We start from the raw sequence: 23,539 nt of genomic DNA, 5'->3' as shown, positions 1-23,539 counted from the left end.
TAGTTCATATATGGAAGGAAGAGCATACAGTACAGTGTATACAGTGTTTTTTGGTTTAGAATGTGTCTTATCTTACATAAAACACCAACACTCCGTGCCAATTTTGTTCTGACATATTTGACTTGAGGTTTCCAGTTGAGTTTGTGGTCTATTATTACACCCAGAAATGTATTCTCAAAATACCCTTTCCAGTTTTATACTATCAATAATTAGTTCAACCGGTGTGTTTTCTTGTATATCACGTTTACCAAATATCATGAATTTGGTTTTCTTTATATTTAATGATAATTTATTTGCATTAAACCACACTTTCAGCTTGGATAGCTCAGCTGCGACATTCTTGCAACAGAATAAGGGTAGTTACGAGGATAAGGTTAGTTAAGAGGATAATAAAGGTAGTTAAGAGGATAATAAAGGTAGTTAAGAGGATAATAAGGGTAGTTAAGAGGAGAATAAGGGTAGTTAATAAGGGTAGTTAAGAGGATAATGAAGGTAGTTAAGAGGAGAATAAGGGTAGTTAAGAGGAAAATATGGGTAGTTAAGAGGAGAATAAGGGTAGTTAAGAGGAGAATAAGGGTAGTTAAGAGGAGAATAAAGGTAGTTAAGAGGATAATAAAGGTAGTTTATTGTGTGTGTGGGTGTGTGACTGTGACCCACTGTCACTGCCATTTATACTGTAAACACTGAATCGGAACGTGCAATGTTACTCACTGTGCCTTGTATATATTATATTTATGTATTATGTTTTACCTTATTTTTTAGCACTCGCTTGTATTTAAATTATGGCTGTCAATCGATTAAAATATTTAATCTGATTAATCGCATGATTGTCCATAGTTAACTCGTGATTACTAACACAGTAGTGTGTTGAACTTTACACTTGAACTATTCATCCCCATTTTTTGTTTAAGCAGCCATTTAACACTAAAGGATGACCCTCATGCATTGCAAATTTGCATACAATTCAAAACAAACAAAATAACTTAAAAGAAAATAATAATTAAAACAATGAATAAAGTGTGCATGAAATAATAGGGGAAATAAAAAGTTAGGAACTTGTTACATTCACCCACACAAGGGCTGAGGACTCGCACCCCCCCCCCCCCCCCCCCCCCCCCCACACACACACACACACTCTCCCAGATCTTTCTCTTTTGCCCCTTCCTCATCTCTCTCACCCCCCCCTCTCTCTCTCTCACACACACATACTTTGTGTCAGAAACAAACATACCGGTAGTATCAATGAGAGTATCTAGTATGAAGTCTAGTAAAAAATAATAATATATATATATATATAAAGTTTTTATTCTTTTTAATGATAATAATAATAGTCATATTTATTATTATGATATTTATTTAATTCCAAGGGTGTCTGTAGAATCGAAGTGAACACAATTACCAACGATTTCTCCCAAATGAAGCCGTTAAAAACTCGGGCACAGACCAGTCTGTCCGACTTACGACTGCCTTTTCAAGTTCATAAATCATGTTCGTAGCTACGAACGAATCTACGAAAAGAAACCGTTCGATCATGCCAAAATCGGCCTGAGAAGTTCGTAAGAATTGATAATATGGTAAAAGTCCATTTGAGCATGAGGTCCATTGTTTTTGGTGATTCAACTTCACACTTCACACCTAGGACTCAAAATGAGGAAACGGTCAATTATTCTTATCCTACAGCAAGTCGCTCCATATTCCAAAAACGTATGTGCGCTCCTCACCTGCGCCTCCCTCCACAGAGAGCTCCTTGGATGACGGAGAGGCTCGCCCGGGCCGGCCGGACAGGTCGTGTCTGGGGGACCCGTTCAGCTCGCCGTCCTTGGCTCTGCGGATGACCACCAGAGCCTGGGTGGACAGCCTGGCCTGGTGGAGACAGGACAGAGCCTCGCCGTGGGAAGTCCCCTCCAGGCTTGTGCCGTTGATGGACAACACGCTGTCCCCCCTCTGGATGGTGCCTTCCAGGCCGGACACGCCTTTGGTGAACACTCGATGGACCTGCGCGAAAATGTTTAAAAAAAATAATGTATGCTGAATCATATTTTTATATTCAGAGTTAATTATATTGTTTACATTGTTTGTATTATGTGGTTAAATGGACTGCATTTATATAGAGCGTTTATCCGTTTCAGAATTTATGCCTCACATCCACCCCACCCACACACACACACACACACACACACACACACACACACACACACACACACACACACACACACACACTGTAGTGACTTTTCAACTGCACACGTTTCGAGGACAGAACTCACCCCGGTCATTAAGGCCTAACAAAAATAATGGTTGGTTTCAGGTTGCCGACCGACCCTGCCGATTTAGGTGCGACCCAATATATTTTATGAGTTTAAAAAAAAAATTATATATTAAAAAAAAAAAAAAAAAAAAAAAAAAAATCTTTTTTTTTTAGAATAAAGTTTCATAGAAATCTTAGTCAAACATTTAGTATTATGGATATTAAACATGCTGGCAGAGTACATGCATCCATGTTGTTGTGAACATTTTAACCCTTTCACTGCCACACGACAGCCGGTTAACCCTTTCACTGTGACAATACAGAAGGTTAGCCCTTTACTATCACACAACCGACGGCGATGCTCCATCATTAGCATCATTAGCTCCGCATCCGCGGAGCTAATGATGCTAATGATGGAGCATCGCCGTCGGTTGTGTGATAGTAAAGGGCTAACCTTCTGTCGTGTGGCAGTGAAAGGGTTAATTAAATAAAGAAATTCCCTATCCATAGTCGCCGTGGGAAAGAATAAAATAAAAAAAAAATAAAAAAAAATTCCCTACCTACCCATGGCCAAACTGACAACCAACCTGAAACCAACTATTATTTTTGTTAGGCCTAACCAGCTTACCATACGTAGGCTAATTACAACAGGACAGCTGTTTCGATTGCATTTATGTAGTGCTTTTATCCAAAGTGCTTTACAATTTGTTCCTCACATTCACCCGTTCACTCACACACTGACGTCGGAGGCGCACCCATGCAAGGTGCCAACCTGCTCATCGGGAGCAGTTAGGGTCTAAGTGTCTTGCTCAAGGACAGTTTGACACGCTGCCCGGGAGGAACCGGGAACCTCTGGATTACCAGACGACTGCTCTACCATTCCATGATTCTCCCAAGGGGATCAATAAAGGACTATATTATCTTAGACAAACATGGTACAATGGCAGCTTTAAATGTCTACACAGTGATCTCTGTACTCACCGTTATGGCTTTCTGTTCCAGGTCCACTCCCCCAGCGATGCTGAAACCCAGGCCTGACCCCTCCTCTTTAATCAGGACTATGAAATGAGTGGCGTCTTTGACCTGCAGAGATTTCAGACACTCATTCAATCCGTTTTTACAAGAACAGAAGGTAGATAACTACCTACCTCAAACTATAGTCTACCCACTCTGTATGATAACCATATACAATAATACTGTATATATATATATATATATATAACTAAATAAAATAAGATTTGTGCACATCTAGTTGGACCCCGACTGGAGGTGCAGGTCAGCGCAAGAGAGATATATAAATCTAAAAGAAGAATACCTTCAAAAGACAGTGTGCGGTCCCTTCTTTCTTTTGAAGGTATTCTTCTTTTAGATATATATATATATATATATATATATATATATATATATATATATATATATATATATATATATATATATATATATATATATTTATCCACATCTGTCTGAATATTCCTGCATATAATAATTTGTACATACCTGTGTATTCTATATCTATATCTTTACATATCCATTACTAGTTATACCATTGGCCAGTATGACTTACTACCATACCTGTATCACTGTACATAAAAATAATATACCACTGTACATCTGATTAGCATTATTAATCAGTAGTACTCAATTGTATTTATATATATAGTCAATACACTTTACTGTTACATTTGCAATCTGGTGTGCTGTATAATGACAATAAATTTGTATCTAATCTAATCCATGTGTGCTAAACTAGGCTAGCTTGCAGCTATATAGCTTTCTAATGAACACAGAGAGGAAATAGGTTATCTATCTGGCTCTGGAGAAGACGGCGAGCGCATGTGCCATAATGTTGGCGTGTTCCTTTAAGAAGAAACACTAGAGTGGGCCACCTGGAGATGTAATGTGAAGCAGTGCCGGGTTACCTCTGAGAGGGCCTTAGCCTCTTGGAGCAGGGCCAGGACATCTGATTTGGCTGTCAGAGAGGACAGCACAGCTTGCAGTTTGCTCTGGCTCACAGGAGAGTTGCTGAGCTCCCTCAAGCTGCAGACAGAACCACATCACGGTTTAACATTAGTTTGAATGAATGAAAGATTTCTATAAAAGTATAAAAAGAAAAATATATCTGTTAATTTGACATCTTACTTACTTACTTCTATTTCTATTTACATCTTACACATACTCCCAATCAACACACTTCCTCTTCCAGATACCTATTTTAATATTAACATGGCTTAACACTTTCAGAGCCGGCAGGGGGTGTCGTCCTTTACGTGGTGGATGCCAGCATCCACTTCAATGATAGCGTTAAAAATGTATAATCTATGTCTTAAATTATGGCTGTGTCTAATCTGCCCATCACTTATCAATGACTTGTTTGCAGTCAACATTGTCGAAACGGATTGTTTTTTAATCTGTTCATTTCCGTTTTATAGCATTTCGTTTTCTTGAACATTTCAGGAAAATAGAAAGATTCAGTCAAAAAACGACATTTACTGGAATATTCTCGAATACACTAGAAACGTTGTAATTTTTCTGCCTATTTATGAATAGTTTTCAAATAAACGCTAGATTATCGATAGTATATGTGTACTTATGCACGCTATAGAAGCAAGCTGAGAAATCGATTCTCTCATTTCCTGATCAATGCGCACACACACACACACACACACACACACACACAGGGCACGCTGTTATCTCAGTGAAAATAGCTCAGATTATCCTAAAACTGGAAACATAGACTCCTTACCTTAGATCAGATGTTCTCCAAAAAGATTATTCCAATTCCTGATCGCCAATCCAAATATCGATCGTGTTTATTGATTGATTATTGGCTACTGTAAATATATATTCCAGGTTGTTTTCCATCTCGCGATCACTTCCCTGTTCATCAGATCCCTCGCCAGCATAGTGGAGCGAGGAGGCTCCCCCCCCCACACATCCACCAGTGTAATCGAATGGGGTGCAGTTACACAGGGATAGACGATAGGGGTCGGTATTTTCCCATTGGAGCTCAGAGAGAGGCTGCTGTACTAACGGGAGGCTCGGTTGATGAAATATGAATTCAGATCGCTAATAAAAAAATAAAACGACATTTAGTGTCGTCTGCTCTCAACGGGGGGCATGAACAAACGAGTTATCTCGTCGTCGGCATTGAAAGTGTTAACACTTTGACTGCCACTCACGGCTAATCTCGGGTTTACGATAGTTACGTTGAAAGCCACTCACGAGAATTCTCGGATTTTTTTTTCTTTTTCTTTTTAGCGATCTGAAATCATATTGCATCACGCGAGCCTACCCTAGCCTACCCAAGGGCCGCCGGCGATCAGATGTGAAAAAAGCGCCCCCTATCGTCTCCCAGATGGTAAATGGTAAATGGAATGGACTCAATGAAAATGGATGGGGGAAAAAAATATTCCAGTCCACATTTTCCAGTCCACTGATGCAGCCGGGGTTACCAGAGTTCATTCTGGATCCTCTGAGCCCCGCTGATCATGAGTTCTACTGTATACACGTTAGATCTATACACTTATCGATTTTTTCGAATGGTGATCAGGAATTGGAATATACCATTTGGATACCATCTGATGTCAGGTAAGGAATCTATGTTATCAGTGTTAGGATAATCAGACTCGTTTTCGAGGAGATATAAGATTTTTTATGATATGTGCTCTATCGGTTTCACTGTAAAATCCATGAGGAAATGAAAACGGCTATTATCAGCGCGCGCCTCGAACGTGCGTGCATGCACGTATACTATTGATCATCTAGCGTTTATTTGAAAACGATTCATAAATAGGCAGACAAATATCAACGTTCTGGAAAATTCCAGTAAAAGGCGATTATCACAGAATGGGCTGTTTTTCACCTGAAAACGGGCGCTTTTCAAAATGCTCTCAAACGGAAATGAAGCGATAAAAAACCAATCTGCCTTGACAACACTGACTGGAAAATGATTCTTTGATAAGCGACGGGCAGATTAGACACATAGCCATAATTTAAAACATAGATTAGGCGATATTAACGTTAACATATACGTTATACATATATACGACACAGTGGTGGTGGGCCTGATCTCTGCCAACGACGAGAGGGCCTACCTGGAAGAGGTCAAGGTCCTGGCGGGATGGTGCCAGGAAAACAGCCTCTCCCTGAACGTCAGCAAAACAAAGGAGATGATTGTGGACTTCAGGAGGTCGGGGGTCAAGGACTACAGCCCCCTCAGCATCGACGGGGCACCGGTTGAGAGAGTCAACAGCTTTAAGTACCTCGGAGCCTACATATCCGAGGACTTGACATGGACCACACACATTGACAGTGTTGTGAAGAAGGCACGACAACGCCTCTACTTCCTCAGGCGCCTAAGGAAGTTCCAAGTCAGTCAGAAGATCCTTAAGAACTTCTACTCATGTACAATAGAGAGCATCCTGACTGGCAACATCACCTCCTGGTTTGGGAATAGCACTGCACAAGACCGAAGCAGACTACAAAGAGTGACACGTTCAGCCGAACGCACAATCGGAGGGGGGCTCCCCGCCCTCCAGAACATTTACAACAAGCGGTGCAGGGGCAAGGCTAAGAGAATCATTAAAGACTCCAGTCACACGAACAACTGCCTCTTTGAACTGCTGCGGTCAGGCAAGCGATACCGGAGTCTCAAGGCGAGCACAGAAAGACTCAGAAGAAGCTTATATCCCCAGGCCATCAGGCTGCTCAACGAACAATGAACACTACACAACAACAACCATCAAACGCACATAGCACACACATCCACACGCACACACTCACTTTAAACAAACACACTGTAGCACCCACTCCCCACACTTTATAGCACACACTCACTTTAAACAAACACACTGTAGCACCCACTCCCCACACTTTATATTTATTGATGAAGGATTGCACTACAACTCGTACACCTTACTGTAAATTGTACCTAAATTGTACCTCATCCCATTTCTGCTTTGCACTATATAGTATTGTACATTAGTACACTGCATAGTATTGTATATTATATGGTAACTCAGTTACGTCTATTCTGCATCGAACATTGTACATATGTCTACACTGTGTAAAATGTATGTTGTTGTTTACATGTATCCACTCCCTACTTCCCATTTACCCATGTGGAATGCAGCTGATTGAATAAATTACATGCTGGTGCTCTAGTGTGACATCTGGTGGCTGAATGTTATCTATAGCACCTTTAACGGTATCTGGCAAATCTAATTATTATTCCTTTTTGACATAAATATTCATGTCCGAATTTGAATTCTCTCATTTAAACTGGAATTAAATAAAAAAAATTAACCAAGGAACACTATACAAGATATACAACATAAAACACGTATAAGACACAAACATTCTGAAAGGAAACATAGAGTGAGTGAGAGCGCCATAACACTAATGGTAAACAATTATGGTAATCATAATAACATTTTGGTCAGACTTTTCAAATAATGAAGCACAATATGAGAGCAGAATACAGAGTGTGACATTCAGAGACGGCTGCTGCATTCAGCTGATAGATGTGCCAATGCTTCCTGTTCTCACCTGATGGACCACCCACATGGCTGCTGCTGAGGAGAGGTCTCAGACACCCCGGGGCCACCTTTGTTTCCTCCCCTGGGCTGGTCCACCGCTGTCAGGGCTGCAGGGTGAGGACAGACCTCCGGAGGCCTGGAGGGGTGGATCTCCAGCTCAGTCTTATATGTGACCGTGCCTGGATCAGTAGTGAAGTCCTCTGTACAAAGCTTGTCCAGGTCCGGCATGCTGAGCGCCCTGAGCTCCCTCAGTCTGGTGCGGGAGAGGTTGGCGTGCCCCCTGGCATGCTTGCTCCGCAACACGGGCGGCGTCTGGGGGACCCCCTCGGAACGTTTAGGAAGTACGTCCGCGACTTTGTCCTCGTCCGGGGGAGCCACGCTGCAGCTCGGAGGAGGGGGCGGGTCAAAGTGGATCAGTGTAAAGCTAGAAGGGGACATCCCGAGCAGCAGGGAGGGTGGCGCGGCCGGGATCAGATTATCCACGCAGGAGCTGAAACTCCTCCGTAGAGCGCAAGGGTCGACAGAGCTGACCGAACCCATGTAGCCAGACAGCCTGCGGTTAAGCGGGGGCTTACACGTCACAGCATACGCCTGAATGCCAATGCATCTGACCACAGGCTTGTCGAAGCTGGCCAGGTTCTCGAAGGACTTGATCCTCTGGCGGACAGAGAAGGGATTGGGGTCCCCGGGCAAGGCGGCCTCCGTGGATAAACTCCGTCGTTCCATTGCCTTTAAGTACAGTTTGGATCTGCTGGACTTTAGGCTGTCACCAATATCGCCTATACAAGAGTTTTTATAACCGTCATCTAGAGGGCCGTTGCTCATAACTGAATGGGCCTCATTTGTAGAATCAAATGAATTAACTACTGCATTACACGTCATCACACCATTTGATTTTTCCGATTTAAGTATGGAGACGGAGGGTACGAGCGGAGATGACAGTCTCGAATCTGTGTTTCCGTTGACATCATTGCGCGAAGACAGACTTTGGGTTTGATTAGAGTCCTTCGCGCTCGCGGTTTCTTTGCGCGAAAGAACCGGCGTGGAGGATGAGGAGGACGCAGACGAGGACGACAGACGGACCTCTATGAAGGTTCTCTGGGTGGGAGGCGTCCCTGGTTGCTCCTTTGGCTTAGAAACCGCCTGAGACACCCGCGTCTCCCCTTTGTCTGAGGGGGACTCCTCCATTTTCTTACTGGCAGAGTGTGCCAGCTCTACGGTGGAGACTGTGGGGCTGCACTTGGCTTTATCTGGCTTGGCTTTATCCTGCCCTCTGTCGGTCAGTTTTGGTGAAGCTGGACTTTTCTCAAGTTGTCTGCTGGTCTTCAAACTGCCAGACATGGCTGCCTTCTTGGCTTGTAGTTTGGGCGACTGGACCGGGGACACGTTGACTTTCTTCAGAACTGGACTCTCAGCTCTGGCGGGTTTTGGGGACAACTGCTCCTGTGGTTTACTTTTACTCTTAACGCTCAGACCTTTCAGTTTACCTGTGCCAGTGCATGGCTTGTTTTGAGCTTTGTCCTGGAGTTTCAACTTGCTACTCCACACAGGCGAGTCTGAACCGCTGAGTGATTTTGACCCCGATGCCCTAAGCAAGGGGCTACTGGGGGTGTTGGAGGCTGTTCTCGAGTCTGCCGTTGTGGACAGAACCTTCTCTCTCTCCTTGTCCCTTGTCGTTGCACCTGATCTGCCATTGCTCAAGTTGGAGGACTTTGTTTCCATTGCAGTGGCGTGGGGCGGCGTCTGGGTATTAGACTCCTTTACAGAAGCTGAAGCCAGCGAGGCATTTGCATGAAGCCTCGCCGTCCGTTCCTGACTCCGCGGAGTCACGCCGGGGGTCTCCAGTGTGGGGGAAGGACTGCTGCAAATGCTGAGACGTGCAGGACTGGACACTACAGGTGCTTCCACTCTGTCACATAACCTGTTGGCACCGTTGATGCAGTACAGCGAGGACTCCGAGGTGGGACCAAGAACGATGGCCTTGGAGGACGTACATGCTTCTTGGCAGGGGGAGGTGTTGGACTCCCCCATCGGAGAGGCACCTGACGGACGAGAGGCATGTGACCCTTGGGTGGTCTTCACAGAGATGTCTTTGTCTTTCATAGAGACCACATCGCGGGCCTGAGCTGGCTCTGAACCAGCCTGCTGGGGACACGATGGTCCCTCTGTCCTCAGAGCACCGGGTCTCTGGGCTTCGCTGTAACAGATCTCCACTTCCTCCTCCTCCTCCTCGTCCGTGTCCATTTGTCGGGGATGAACGCTGCCACGGGCGGCTATGTGACCGTTGTCTGTGGTGGTGGTGGTGGTGGAGTCACTCTCCGAATCGCTGTCCTCGACCATATCGTACATGTGTTTCACTCCGACGTTCGGCTCCTCTTTACTAAGTCCATTGGAAAGAGAGGAGTCGTCGTCCGTGAGATGAGGACTAAAGTTTCTGGAGTAATTGTTCAAGAAGGTTTTACCCACAGGCAGAAGACATCCTTTATTATTTCCCGCATCCAAGACGGAGAAATCTAAAAGACTCGGCTGCATCGGTGCCTCAACAGTGCCTTTCTGGTTCCAAGGTGGAGTGGAGCCGTCCGGGCCTGTTCTACAGGGGACAGGCTCATTACTACCTAGTGTTCTAGTGGAGCCATCCGGGCCTGGTCTACAGGGGACAGGCTCATTACTACCTAGTGTTCTAGTGGAGCCATCCGGGCCTGGTCTACAGGGGACAGGCTCATTACTACCTAGTGTTCTAGAGGAGCCGTCTGGGCCTGGTCTACAGGGGACTGACTCATTACTACCTAGTGTTCTAGAGGAGGGGTCTGGGCCTGGTCTACAGGGGACTGGCTCATTACTACCTAGTGTTCTAGAGGAGGGGTCTGGGCCTGGTCTACAGGGGACTGGCTCATTACTACCTAGTGTTCTAGAGGAGGGGTCTGGGCCTGGTCTACAGGGGACTGGCTCATTACTACCTAGTGTTCTAGAGGAGGGGTCTGGGCCTGGTCTACAGGGGACTGGCTCATTACTACCTAGTGTTCTAGAGGAGGGGTCTGGGCCTGGTCTACAGGGGACAGGCTCATTACTACCTAGTGTTCTAGAGGAGGGGTCTGGGCCTGGTCTACAGGGGACTGACTCATTACTACCTAGTGTTCTAGAGGAGGGGTCTGGGCCTGGTCTACAGGGGACTGGCTCATTACTACCTAGTGTTCTAGAGGAGGGGTCGGAGGCTGCACATTTACCATGAGAGGAGATTAGTTCTGATATGATATCATCTATATTAGTAACAGGTATTAGAGAGCTGTGGTTATTTTGGGCTGCAGGCTTGGGATTTATCGTCGTCGTCGGGGCATTTGAGCTCGCCGCTCTCTTGTCATCGGTTAACTCCAGATGGGGTCTCGGCTGGTCCAGTCTGGTGGCCCCGTCGCAGCCCCCTGATGACATCATCAGACTGGACAGACGGTCTACAGCTGAGAAGGAAAGGTGAGAAGATATGGAGATATTCAGGACCTCATTTCAGTAATAAGTCTGGTGATTGAGAGACAGCGGTGAATTAACCAGCTCACAGTTCACTCCCCAATCCCACAAACACACGTTCTCTAAAACCTATTCCTTCTAATGACTAACAACACGTCATTCCATCCACTTCACAGCCCGATAAGGCCGCATGATGTCATAGAGCAGTTATGACATCAGAGAAGAGATAAATGGAATGAAGGAGGTTCAGGGAGGATGGGGTGGGTTTTCTGTTGCCTCAATCACCTGTCAATTACCTGTAAAGCAGCAAACTGTACATCCTAAATATAGACCCTTAAAGCAGACTAAATACAGACCAGACAATAAATCCTAAACACAGACCACATACAGACCCAATACCAGAAAATGACCGTGGTGTGTCTGTTTTCTAAATTGTGTCTCACATGTGTTGTCCACAAGGAGCCGCATCTCTGGAGATCATTTTCACGACTGTACGCTTAACGGAGCAGGAGATACACTCATTTAAACATTGAAAGTTAACCTGATGGTGGCGCTAGAGGCAAGGTCATGGGGTCACCGAAATCAATACATGCCTCTACTGGGCATGAATGTTCCTACTATCCAAGACACTGTCGTTCGGGGATACAATTAAGGTTTCTTTTCTCTGACTTGTATGCCGTCTGTTCCAAGAGGGAATTCTGCAACTTCCCAACATGTGATCTGTTATATGACTTATACTGTAAACAAAAGAAAGGCGGATGTGGTATGTGGATATGAGTGGAGTCTGAGTAATATTATTCAATATTTCCATTTCTGTTTAATAGGGATGAAGCGAAGCGGCTGGGTAGTGTAGAGGTCTAAGCACTGGAGTGGCTGGGTAGTGTAGAGGTCTAAACACTGGAGAGGCTGGGTAGTGTAGAGGTCTAAGCACTGGAGCGGCTGGGTAGTGTAGAGGTCTAAGCACTGGAGCGGCTGGGTAGTGTAGAGGTCTAAGCACTGGAGCGGCTGGGTAGTGTAGAGGTCTAAGCACTGGAGCGGCTGGGTAGTGTAGAGGTCTAAGCACTGGAGAGGCTGGGTAGTGTAGAGGTCTAAACACTGGAGAGGCTGGGTAGTGTAGAGGTCTAAGCACTGGAGCGGCTGGGTAGTGTAGAGGTCTAAACACTGGTGTGGCTGGGTAGTGTGTAGAGGTCTAAGTATTGGAGCGGTTGGGTAGTGTAGAGGTCTAAACACTGGAGCGGCTAGGTAGTGTAGAGGTCTAAAACACTGGTGTGGCTGGGTAGTGTAGAGGTCTAAAACACTGAAGCGGCTGGGTAGTGTAGAGGTCTAAGCACTGAAGCGGCTGGGTAGTGTAGAGGTCTAAACACTGGAGCGGTTGGGTAGTGTAGAGGTCTAAGCATTCGTCTACCACCTCAGAGACCCAGAGGTTCAATTCCCGGTGTCAGCGGAACCTCGGGTTCGGTCGGTCATCATTACGAACACGATCGTTGGTGTTCATGAGCGGGAAGCCGGAGAGGGTACAAGTCCTGGTCGTTGCAACAGCGACTCCTACTGGTCGGTCTGTTCAGCAGGGAGGGGATCTGGGGGGAGATAGCATGAACCTCCGCACACATTACGCTCTCCTAGCTGTCGGGTGAAAAGAAGCGACTGGCGACACCACATGTACCGGAGGAGGCGTGTGGTAGTCTACACCCTCCCAACAGACAGTAGGGCAGCGTGTGGTAGTCTACACCCTCCCCAGACCGACAGTAGGGCAACATGTGGTAGTCTACACCCTCCCCAGACCGACAGTAGGGCAGCGCAACGACCAGGAAAGGAATTGTCATAATCACTAAATTGGGGAGGTGGGAGTAAAAGCAGAAAGACAAAAAGGCGGATGATGAATCAATGCGTATAGTGGTTCAACAAAAGCACCATGTGCAGCCGCCATGTACGGCGTCAACAAAGACTCACCCGTGGCACTTTGTATGAATACACATACAGTACAAACACATCACATACAAACACGTACTACACATCACATACAAACAGGATTCATGAACACATTCCCACATTTCTCCTGGTTAGATCTACGTGGTTCACTAGAGATGTTGCTGTGAGCGCTGCTTATTTGCGGGGTCTGAGATTTTCTCTTCATTGGTAAAACGTTTTTCTGCATTCCTGACCTCCAGGGGTTGTGTTAATCATTTTGCCATTCAAGGAAATACATAAACCTGACAAGGTTTTTTTTTAGCTCTTACTACCCGTTTATACATGAAATTCCCCTGAATCGTGCACCCCTATTCGCTTTCTGCTAGGAGTACCCGTTGGTATCAAGAGAGCATGTTAGCTTTCTGCTAGGAGTAGCCATTGGTTTCAAGAGAGCATGTTAGCTTGTTGCTAGGTGTACCCATTGGTTTTAAGAGAGCATGTTAGCTTGCTGCTAGGAGTACCCGTTGGTTTTAAGAGAGCATGTTAGCTTGCTGCTAGGAGTACACATTGGTTTTAAGAGAACATGTTAGCTTGCTGCTAGGAGTACACGTTGGTTTTAAGAGAGTATGTTAGCTTGCTGCTAGGAGTACCCGTTGGTTTCAATGAGAAATCCTTGAAGGCAGCTGCAGAACAAATTAGAACCATATAAAAAAAGGACTCTTTACCCTAGATGAGCAACAAGCAACGTCTCACAGCAATGACCACAGAACCACCGCTACGCTACAGTCTATGACACGCTAAGGCAAACATCTACCGCTCAAAGCAAGCTGGATAAGGCACAGTGGGAGGGGAGAGAGGAAGGGAGGAGCTCCTCTACCGTTAGCTACTGGAGGTAAAATGAACGAGATAGTCACCATGGATACAAAGCCAGCTGTTTGCAGTTCCCAGGGGGAGGGTGAGGGGTAGTGCCAGCAAGGGAAGAGTGATCCTACGTCTTAGGGCCGCGATGAGGGGAAAGACACACTGCACTATTGAGTGGTTTGAATGGACATCCAGTTAAGGCTCCTGTTCTGTGTTCACAATGGAAATACAATGATATGGATGCCCATAGCAGGGTGGTCTCTCTTTCTCTCTATAACTATCTTATAACACTGTCTTATGAATAACTAGCTTATAACACTGTCTTATGAATAACTAGTTTATAACACTGTCTTATGAATAACTAGTTTATAACACTGTCTTATGAATAACTAGTTTAGAACACTATCAAAATACTGTCATGAATAACTAGCTTATAACACTCATATGAATAACTAACTTATAACACTATCACAATACTGTCATATGAATAACTAGCTTATAACACTGTCATATGAATAACTAACTTATATAACTGCCATATGAATAACTAGCTTATAACACGGTTTTATGAATAACTAGTTTATAACACTGTCTTATGAATAACTAGTTTATAACACTGTCTTATGAATAACTATCTTATAACACTGTTTTATGAATAACTATCTTATAACATGTCTTATGAATAACTATCTTATAACACTGTCTTGTGAATAACTATCTTGTAACAAACACTGTCTTGTGAATAACTAGTTTATAACAGTGTCTTATGAATAACTAGCTTATAACACTGTCATAATACTGTTATATGAATAACTAGTTTATAATACTGTCTTATGAATAACTATCTTATAATACTGTAATATGAATAATTATCTCATAACACTGTAATATGAATAACTAACTTATAACACTATCATAATACTGTCATATGAATAATTAGCTTATAACACTGTCTTATGAATAACTAGCTTATAAAACTGTCATATGAATAACTATCTCATAGAACTGGCATAATAATGTCATATGAATAATGACACACTGTCAGATTATGCTCAGTCAATACTTACTAATAAAATCAGCTATAATAAAATATGGCAAAAAAGGGTATTCTTTAACAATGATCAATGATGTTTGATTGCTTGTTGAGCAACAGTAGTGTATGGAACAGTTTTTATCTGGAACTGAGTCATAAAAAGAAATGACATTTTATGAATACATCAGCTGTCATGTCATAGTTCTTCACAGCTTCACAACATCTTCCTAATAATTTTACTTATTATATATTAGTACTTATTATATTATTTGAACAGACTTCAAATTCGAAGGTAGAGCGGTCGCCTGGTAATCAGAAGGTTCCCGGTTCGATTCCCACTCCTCCCGGGCAGCGCGTCGAAGTGTCCTTGAGCAAGACACTTAACCCCTAATTGCTCCCGATGAGCAGGTTGGCACCTGGCATGGTTGCCTCCGCCGTCGGTGTGTGAATGTGTGAGTGAATGGGTGAATGTGAGGGGGGAAATTGTAAAGCGCTTTGGATAAAAGCTGTTATATAAATGCACCCTTTAAAAGGTGGGGTAGGCAAATCTTTTTAATAATAATTTTAGTTGAAATTCTCTTTACTTCCCAATAGCTACCAATACATCAAATACATAGAGAAAAATCAGACACTCCAAAATCTCAGGGTGGCCTGAATCTGAACAACCAATGGGATGTTTTGTCCGGCCAAGTGGTGTTCCCATGATTGCAGAGAACTACTGTAACACCACCATCGTGTTCCTACATGAAAAATGAACCCTTTCACTGCCACGCGACAAATGGTTAACCGTCTGTAGTGTGGTAGTGAAAGGATTAACCTTCTGTAGTGTGGTAGTGAAAGGGTTAACCTTCTGTAGTGTGGTAGTGAAAGGGTTAATGTATGTTTGGAGAAGCAGCATTTTACTGCACTGTACCTCCAAAATGTCTTTAGCAATATCTACAGTAACTATATTAGAACAACGATTGGTTTCCAAGATTGGGTTTTCACAAATGGAGAGAAAGAGAGAGTCTTGTTTTTTTAGACAGAAGCCGATCTACTGTATATTTGGAATGTTGTTTTCCTCCAAGAACCTAGGTCACAAAACTAAAAGAAATAAAAGCATAAAAGTTTAAAGGTGCTATAGATAATATTCAGCCACTAGATGCCGCACTAGAGAACCAGCATGTCATTTATCCAATCAGGGGCATTCCACATGGGGAGCTGGGAAGTAGGCAGGGGATACATGGATGCAACAACATTCATTTTGGACCCGCCAAAATTCTTAAAATGATAAATTCATTAATCAATTATTTCTTTGGGAGGGAAAGCAATACTTTTATTCTGCACCTTTCTAAAAGCTCTGTGGATGTATTATTAAAAAAAATATTACTTTACATAAACATTTTATCTATAGCACCTTTAATTAAAGACCCCAGGAAATGTCAGTCAGGGCGTGTTTGCTTGATTTGAACAGAAACCAAAGATACTATAGCAACAGGAAGTGATGTTGATGTTAGTTCTTCACTCCACTGATGACTGATGACCAGCAACGTGGGAATAATGGTTTATATGACGGGAGGCTGTGGGAAGATGGATTATTTTGAAATCAATGATCACACAGAGCTGTCTCTACGCCTGTACGTCACACTCCTACTCAGAGCTGTCTCTACGCCTGTACGTCACACTCCTACTCAGAGCTGTCTCTACGCCTGTACATCACACTCCTACTCAGAGCTGTCTCTACGCCTGTACGTCACACTCCTACTCAGAGCTGTCTCTACGCCTGTACGTCACACTCCTACTCAGAGCTGTCTCTACGCCTGTACGTCACACTCCTACTCAGAGCTGTCTCTACGCCTGTACGTCACACTCCTACTCAGAGCTGTCTCTCCACCTGTACGTCACACTCCTACTCAGAGCTGTCTCTACGCCTGTACGTCACACTCCTACTCAGAGCTGTCTCTACGCCTGTACGTCACACTCCTACTCAGAGCTGTCTCTACGCCTGTACGTCACACTCCTACTCAGAGCTGTCTCTACGCCTGTACGTCACACTCCTACTCAGAGCTGTCTCTACGCCTGTACGTCACACTCCTACTCAGAGCTGTCTCTACGCCTGTACGTCACACTCCTACTCAGAGCTGTCTCTACGCCTGTACGTCACACTCCTACTCAGAGCTGTCTCTACGCCTGTACGTCACACTCCTACTCAGAGCTGTCTCTACGCCTGTACGTCACACTCCTACTCAGAGCTGTCTCTACGCCTGTACGTCACACTCCTACTCAGAGCTGTCTCTACGCCTGTACGTCACACTCCTACTCAGAGCTGTCTCTACGCCTGTACACCACAGTCTGCTAAACACCTCTGTCTCTACACCTGTATGTCACACAGTCTGCTAAACACGTCTGTCTCTACACCTGTATGTCACACAGTCTGCTAAACACGTCTGTCTCTACACCTGTACACCACAGTCTGCTAAACACCTCTGTCTCTACACCTGCTAAACACCTCTGTCTCTACACCTGTACACCACAGTCTGCTAAACACCTCTGTCTCTACACCTGTACATCACAGCCTGCTAAACACTTCTGTCTCTACACCTGTACATCACAGCCTGCTAAACACCTCTGTCTCTACACCTGTACGTCACAGCCTGCTAAACACTTCTGTCTCTAGACCTGTACGTCACAGCCTGCTAAACACTTCTGTCTCTACACCTGTACACCACAGCCTGCTAAACACCCCTGTCTCTACACCTGTACACCACAGTCTGCTAAACACCCCTGTCTCTACACCTGTACACCACAGCCTGCTAAACACTTCTGTCTCTACACCTGTATGTCACAGTCTGCTAAACACCTCTGTCTCTACACCTGTACGTCACAGTCTGCTAAACACCTCTGTCTCTACACCTGTACACCACAGCCTGCTAAACACCCCTGTCTCTACACCTGTACACCACAGTCTGCTAAACACCCCTGTCTCTACACCTGTACACCACAGCCTGCTAAACACTTCTGTCTCTACACCTGTATGTCACAGTCTGCTAAACACCTCTGTCTCTACACCTGTACACCACAGCCTGCTAAACACCTCTGTCTCTACACCTGTACGTCACAGCCTGCTAAACACTTCTGTCTCTACACCTGTACGTCACAGCCTGCTAAACACCTCTGTCTCTACACCTGTACGTCACAGCCTGCTAAACACCTCTGTCTCTACGCCTGTATGTCACAGCCTGCTAAACACTTCTGTCTCTACACCTGTATGTCACAGCCTGCTAAACACTTCTGTCTCTACACCTGTACACCACAGTCTGCTAAACACTTCTGTCTCTACACCTGTACGTCACAGCCTGCTAAACACTTCTGTCTCTACACCTGTACGTCACAGCCTGCTAAACACTTCTGTCTCTACACCTGTACGTCACAGCCTGCTAAACACTTCTGTCTCTACACCTGTACACCACAGTCTGCTAAACACTTCTGTCTCTACACCTGTACGTCACAGCCTGCTAAACACCTCTGTCTCTACACCTGTACACCACAGTCTGCTAAACACCTCTGTCTCTACACCTGTACACCACAGCCTGCTAAACACCTCTGGCTGTAATGTTGAATCACTAATAACCAGAAATTAGTTATGCAATGATGTAGTTATCAGAAAGGTAAACAGACTATCTTTTCGACATAAGGAAACCATACTTTATGGCATTCATGGTCATTTCCATGGACACAGTGATTAAACAAGGCTGCACAGATTGCTGTGAAATGTAATTATTAAACTTTATTCAACTCATTTTCGGTTCTTGTTTATTAAAGAGACAAAATAATTAAGGGGGGAACAATAAGTGGTATTGCTGTACGAGGTACAGGTACAGGTACATGAACTACCGTTCTACACCACACAGGGTCTTTAAATGGAGCTCATAAAAGAGGAGAAATATCAACTTCCGCAGCAACACACAGGGTCTGGCCTCACCTGAAACGGGCCTCTTGATCTCCAGGGAGAGCGTTACAGGGAGGTTGTGCATGAGCTCACAGATCTCCTGGTAGCTGGACGCGCTCACCGGCACGTCCCCGATCGCCACAATCTCATCCCCGACACCCATCTTGCCCCTGGATTCCTGGAAGAGTGAAGTCATCAAAAAGTGACAAGAGCACAGATTAGGAAAAAACTACAGCAAATGGTAGCAAATTAGTAGTGAATGTACTGCAGAACAGAAGCTAATGTTTAGGAGTAAATGTACTGCAGAAGCTAATGTTTAGTAGTGAATGTACTGCAGATCAGAAGCTAATGTTTAGTAGTGAATGTACTGCAGATCAGAAGCTAATGTTTAGTAGTGAATGTACTGCAGAAGCTAATGTTTAGTAGTGAATGTACTGCAGAAGCTAATGTTTAGTAGTGAATGTACTGCAGAAGCTAATGTTTAGTAGTGAATGTACTGCAGATCAGAAGCTAATATTTAGTAGTGAATGTACTGCAGATCAGAAGCTAATGTTTAGTAGTGAATGTACTGCAGAAGCTAATGTTTAGTAGTGAATGTACTGCAGAAGCTAATGTTTAGTAGTGAATGTACTGCAGATCAGAAGCTAATGTTTAGTAGTGAATGTACTATAATAGTAAATGGCAGCAGATGTTGGTACCCAGATGAGTCAGAACCTTGAAGGCAACACCAGGTGTGTTAGTTCAGCATGACGGTGTAGAGATATATTGGGGTCAGTGTGTTAGTTAGTTCAGCAAGACGGTGTAGAGATATATTGGGGTCAGTGTGTTAGTTAGTTCAGCAGGACGGTGTAGAGATATATTGGGGTCAGTGTGTTAGTTCAGCATGACAGTGTAGAGATATATTGGGGTCAGTGTGTTAGTTAGTTCAGCAGGACGGTGTAGAGATATATTGGGGTCAGTGTGTTAGTTAGTTCAGCAGGACGGTGTAGAGATATATTGGGGTCAGTGTGTTAGTTCAGCATGACGGTGTAGAGATATATTGGGGTCAGTGTGTTAGTTAGTTCAGCAGGACGGTGTAGAGATATATTGGGGTCAGTGTGTTAGTTCAGCATGACGGTGTAGAGATATATTGGGGTCAGTGTGTTAGTTAGTTCAGCAGGACGGTGTAGAGATATATTGGGGTCAGTGTGTTAGTTCAGCATGACGGTGTAGAGATATATGTGGTGTGGTAGACATACCCTCTCCGCAGCCCCTCCAGGTCTCAGCCCAGTGATGAGCACCTTCAGAGGAGACGACTTGATCTCCAGATCCAGACCGAACGACTCCTCCTCGCTCCTCCTGAGGACCACCGTGTCGATGGTGCAGACCCCCGCCAGCTCGCTGGTCTCCCCCTTCCTGCAGTGCTGCGGCTGGGGCGCCCTGGGCAGGGTTCCCCCGGACTGGGGGGCTTGTTGGGACGAGGCGGCGCCCTGGTTGGGAGCCTCGATGCTCATCATGCTTTTCACCCGAGTCACGGCTTTGTGTTCCAGCTTCGGGGAGCGCTTGGACTCCACCTGAGCGCCGTCGCGGGCGGGCAGGCCGTCTTTCTTCACCGCCAAGTTGCCAGAGCTGGAGCCCAACCCGGCCACGCCGCCGCCGCCCCCCGCCTCGTGGTCCAACGAGCATCGGATGGACGTGAAGGGCGACTCTGAGCCCGCGGTTGCGGCCCCGCCCTCCTCAGATACCAAGGAGCGACCGCAGGACGGCGCAGGCACCTCCGCGCTCCCCTCCCTCCGTACATCCCCTCCGTCCTGGCTGTCCACGTCTACCTCGGTCGATGACGTGGCGATCACAATCCCGGAGTCGCTTTCGGTTAAACGGGACACCCGTGCGTCGGTGGAGGCCGTTCTGGAGTTAGACGCTCTGAGGAAAGGCAGGGAGGCTCCTGGGTGATCCGGGTCCACCTCCTCCTCGTCACTCACCTCGTCCTCGTAACACATGACCCTGCGCTGGCGGAGCAGGGGGCTGCGGACTGAGCCAGGGCTGCTGGCCACACTGGGCTGGCGGGCCGCCTCCACGTGACGGTTGACCGGGCCAGGAGACTTCCCTTCTGACGCCGGGCAGGAAAGTGTACGCTCCAATCCAACTGAGAGAGGGAGAGAAAAAACATGTTCGTTTTCACATGGTGGTACAATTGGAACATGAGTGCAGTCAATAGCGCCCACAACATGCAACACTGTACTTATTGTACTTATTTTATGCCTATTGTTATGTCTGCACTTTATGCATTGTTTTGATTCTGTATTGTTAATTGTTGTTAATTTTATGCTATTTGCTGTGAAGCACTTTGAGCTGCAATCCATGTATAAACAGTGCTATATAAATAAAGTTATTATTACAGGCAGTTAAGGATTTCTCAGCTAAATCATATCTAACAACAGATAACTTCTCTGTGGTCGCCGGGACAACATCTTATGAATTGGGAGTCCAGAGCCTGTTATGTATCAATCCTCCTTGACATGAGAGTTTGAGAACCACTGCTCCAAACGTGTCATTGGTTGGACCGTACCAAGTGGTTGGAATGTACCAAGCAGTTGGACTGTACCAAACGGTTGGACCGTACCAAGTGGTTGGACCGTAACAAGTGGTTAGACCATACCAAGTGGTTGGACCGCACCAAGAGGTTGGACCGTACCAAGAGGTTGGACCGTACCAAGCGGTTGGACCGTACCAAGTGGTTGGACCATAACAAGTGGTTGGACCGTACCAAGCGGTTGGACCGTACCAAGTGGTTGAACCATAACAAGTGGTTGGACTGTACCGGCAGCATGGCTACATGAGTAGAGCTCCGGACTCATGATCGGAAGATCACCGGTTCGAGCCCCGGTCAAGGCTGCTGTCGGAAAGTGGTGTTGTTGTCCAGCAGGGGGCACTCTGTCCTCTGGACTTGTCAGTAACAATGCCCCTGTTACAGTGATAGGGACACTGTACAGCTGCGAGTGCTGTCCTTCAGATGAGACGCTAAACCGGTCATTAAAGAACCCAGGACACCTATCGTAAAGAGTAGGGGGTTCCCCGACGTTCCTGGCCAAATTTCCAATCAGATCTCTGACATCAAGGCCACAATCATCCCTCCCCCCTTAATTGGCTGATATCAATCCCTGTCTCCTGAGCCGTTCAGCCATTGTGTAGTGTGATATGTGCCAGTGTATGGTAGCCATTTAGCCTGCGTAGCCCAAGGTTGGGTGCTACCGGAGGAGGCAATTTCCCTAACCCTATGTTGTAAAGCGCGGAGTCTGAGAAAAGCGCTATATAAATGTAATGAATTATAAATGTATGAATTATTGTAGCAAGCGGTTGGACGGTACCAAATAGTTGGACCGTACCAAGTGGTTGGAGGGTGGAGGGATCTTCCATGGAGGCGCTGAAGCTCCTGTGGTGGAGTGTGTCGTCGTCGCTGGAGCCCATCGCCATGGTTTCAGAGAGCAACGAATGGCTGGCCACTTCCTGTGAGAAGTACTGAGAGAGCTCCGCCTCCGAACTCAGGGACCCCTGCTAGAGAGAGAGAGAGAGAGAGAGAGAGAGAGAGAGAGAGAGAGAGAGAGAGAGAGAGAGAGAGAGAGCGAGAGAGTAGTGTGGTAGTGTGGTAGTGTGGTAGTGAAAGGGTTAACCTTCTGTAGTGTGGTAGTGAAAGGGTTAACCGTCAGTAGTGTGGCAGTGAAAGGGTTAAGTAACGAGATGGCCTGGTTATGAAGTGCTTACTCTGCTGGCAGGCTCCAGGAACCTCTTCATGGTCCAGCTGAGCCCAGGAGAACCAGAGCCTTCAGGCTGCTTCAGCTTGACGCTGGGGGCCGGGCTCTTGGAGGGGATGCCTGGAGGAGGAGAGACACACCACGGTGAAGAGGTCAGCAGGGTCTGTAGACCCTTTATCACCAAAACCACACACCCTGATACTTGCAGAGCAGTGATGAGGGCTTGAGCTACAACATCCGCCTTGTTTTTACTTTGTTACTTTATTTGTTTGTTTGTTTCTTTATTTGTTTTTACTTTTTTTGTTTGTACTATACTATATTATGCTAAATGCTGTTTTCTCTTATCATGTCCTGGGGATGTGAGGGGGGTGGGTGTCCTGAGATGGGGGGGGGGGGGGGGGGTTGTCATGGGCGGGGAGAGAGGTTGAGTTGGGGTAGTGGGGGTGATTGATCTTGGGTGGGGGGAGAGGTTGACCTGGGGCGGGGGGAGGGGGGGGTCATGGGATGGGGAAGTGTTGTGGGTGTGTTTGTAATAACTTTTTGTGAAGAATGTTAATTGAAAAATTCAATAAACAAATGTATTTTGTGGTGAGGGAGGTTTGATCCCCAGCCGCACCCCGTACTGCTTGAAGGCAAACGAGTAGCTCCACCAGACAGGAATTAACTGACAGGAAGACAGGCGTTCATTCAGTACAGCTTAAAGCCTCAAAGGCGCAATCAGTGATCCAAACCTAAACATTAATGGGTAGCTCCACCAGACAGGAAGTAATGGACATGAAGACATTCAGGGACATAAACCTAAATGAATAAATAGTGATGTATAGTCTACTGTCGAAT

At 45.6% G+C, this 23,539-nt stretch overlaps 1 protein-coding gene across 1 annotated transcript in view; it reads right to left on the bottom strand.

The window, feature by feature from the left end:
* Window positions 1–23,539, bottom strand: part of pdzd2 (PDZ domain containing 2) — a 183,704-nt gene that overhangs the window by 24,721 nt on the left and 135,444 nt on the right. The window contains exons 11-18 of the mRNA XM_084308088.1: window positions 22,713–22,822; window positions 22,337–22,505; window positions 20,210–21,096; window positions 19,005–19,149; window positions 7,793–11,234; window positions 4,165–4,282; window positions 3,227–3,328; window positions 1,722–1,995 (exon numbers count right to left, since the gene is read on the bottom strand). Of these exons, the coding sequence (XP_084164214.1) occupies window positions 1,722–1,995; window positions 3,227–3,328; window positions 4,165–4,282; window positions 7,793–11,234; window positions 19,005–19,149; window positions 20,210–21,096; window positions 22,337–22,505; window positions 22,713–22,822 (5,247 nt within the window). The remainder of the gene's footprint in view (window positions 1–1,721; window positions 1,996–3,226; window positions 3,329–4,164; window positions 4,283–7,792; window positions 11,235–19,004; window positions 19,150–20,209; window positions 21,097–22,336; window positions 22,506–22,712; window positions 22,823–23,539) is intronic.

Source organism: Notolepis coatsorum (genome assembly GCF_963971535.1).
Source record: "Notolepis coatsorum genome assembly, chromosome: 2".
Lineage (NCBI taxonomy): Eukaryota > Metazoa > Chordata > Actinopteri > Aulopiformes > Paralepididae > Notolepis > Notolepis coatsorum.
The sequence above is the reverse complement of the archived record's forward strand: the minus strand, read 5'-3'. Positions and strand labels throughout refer to the sequence as shown.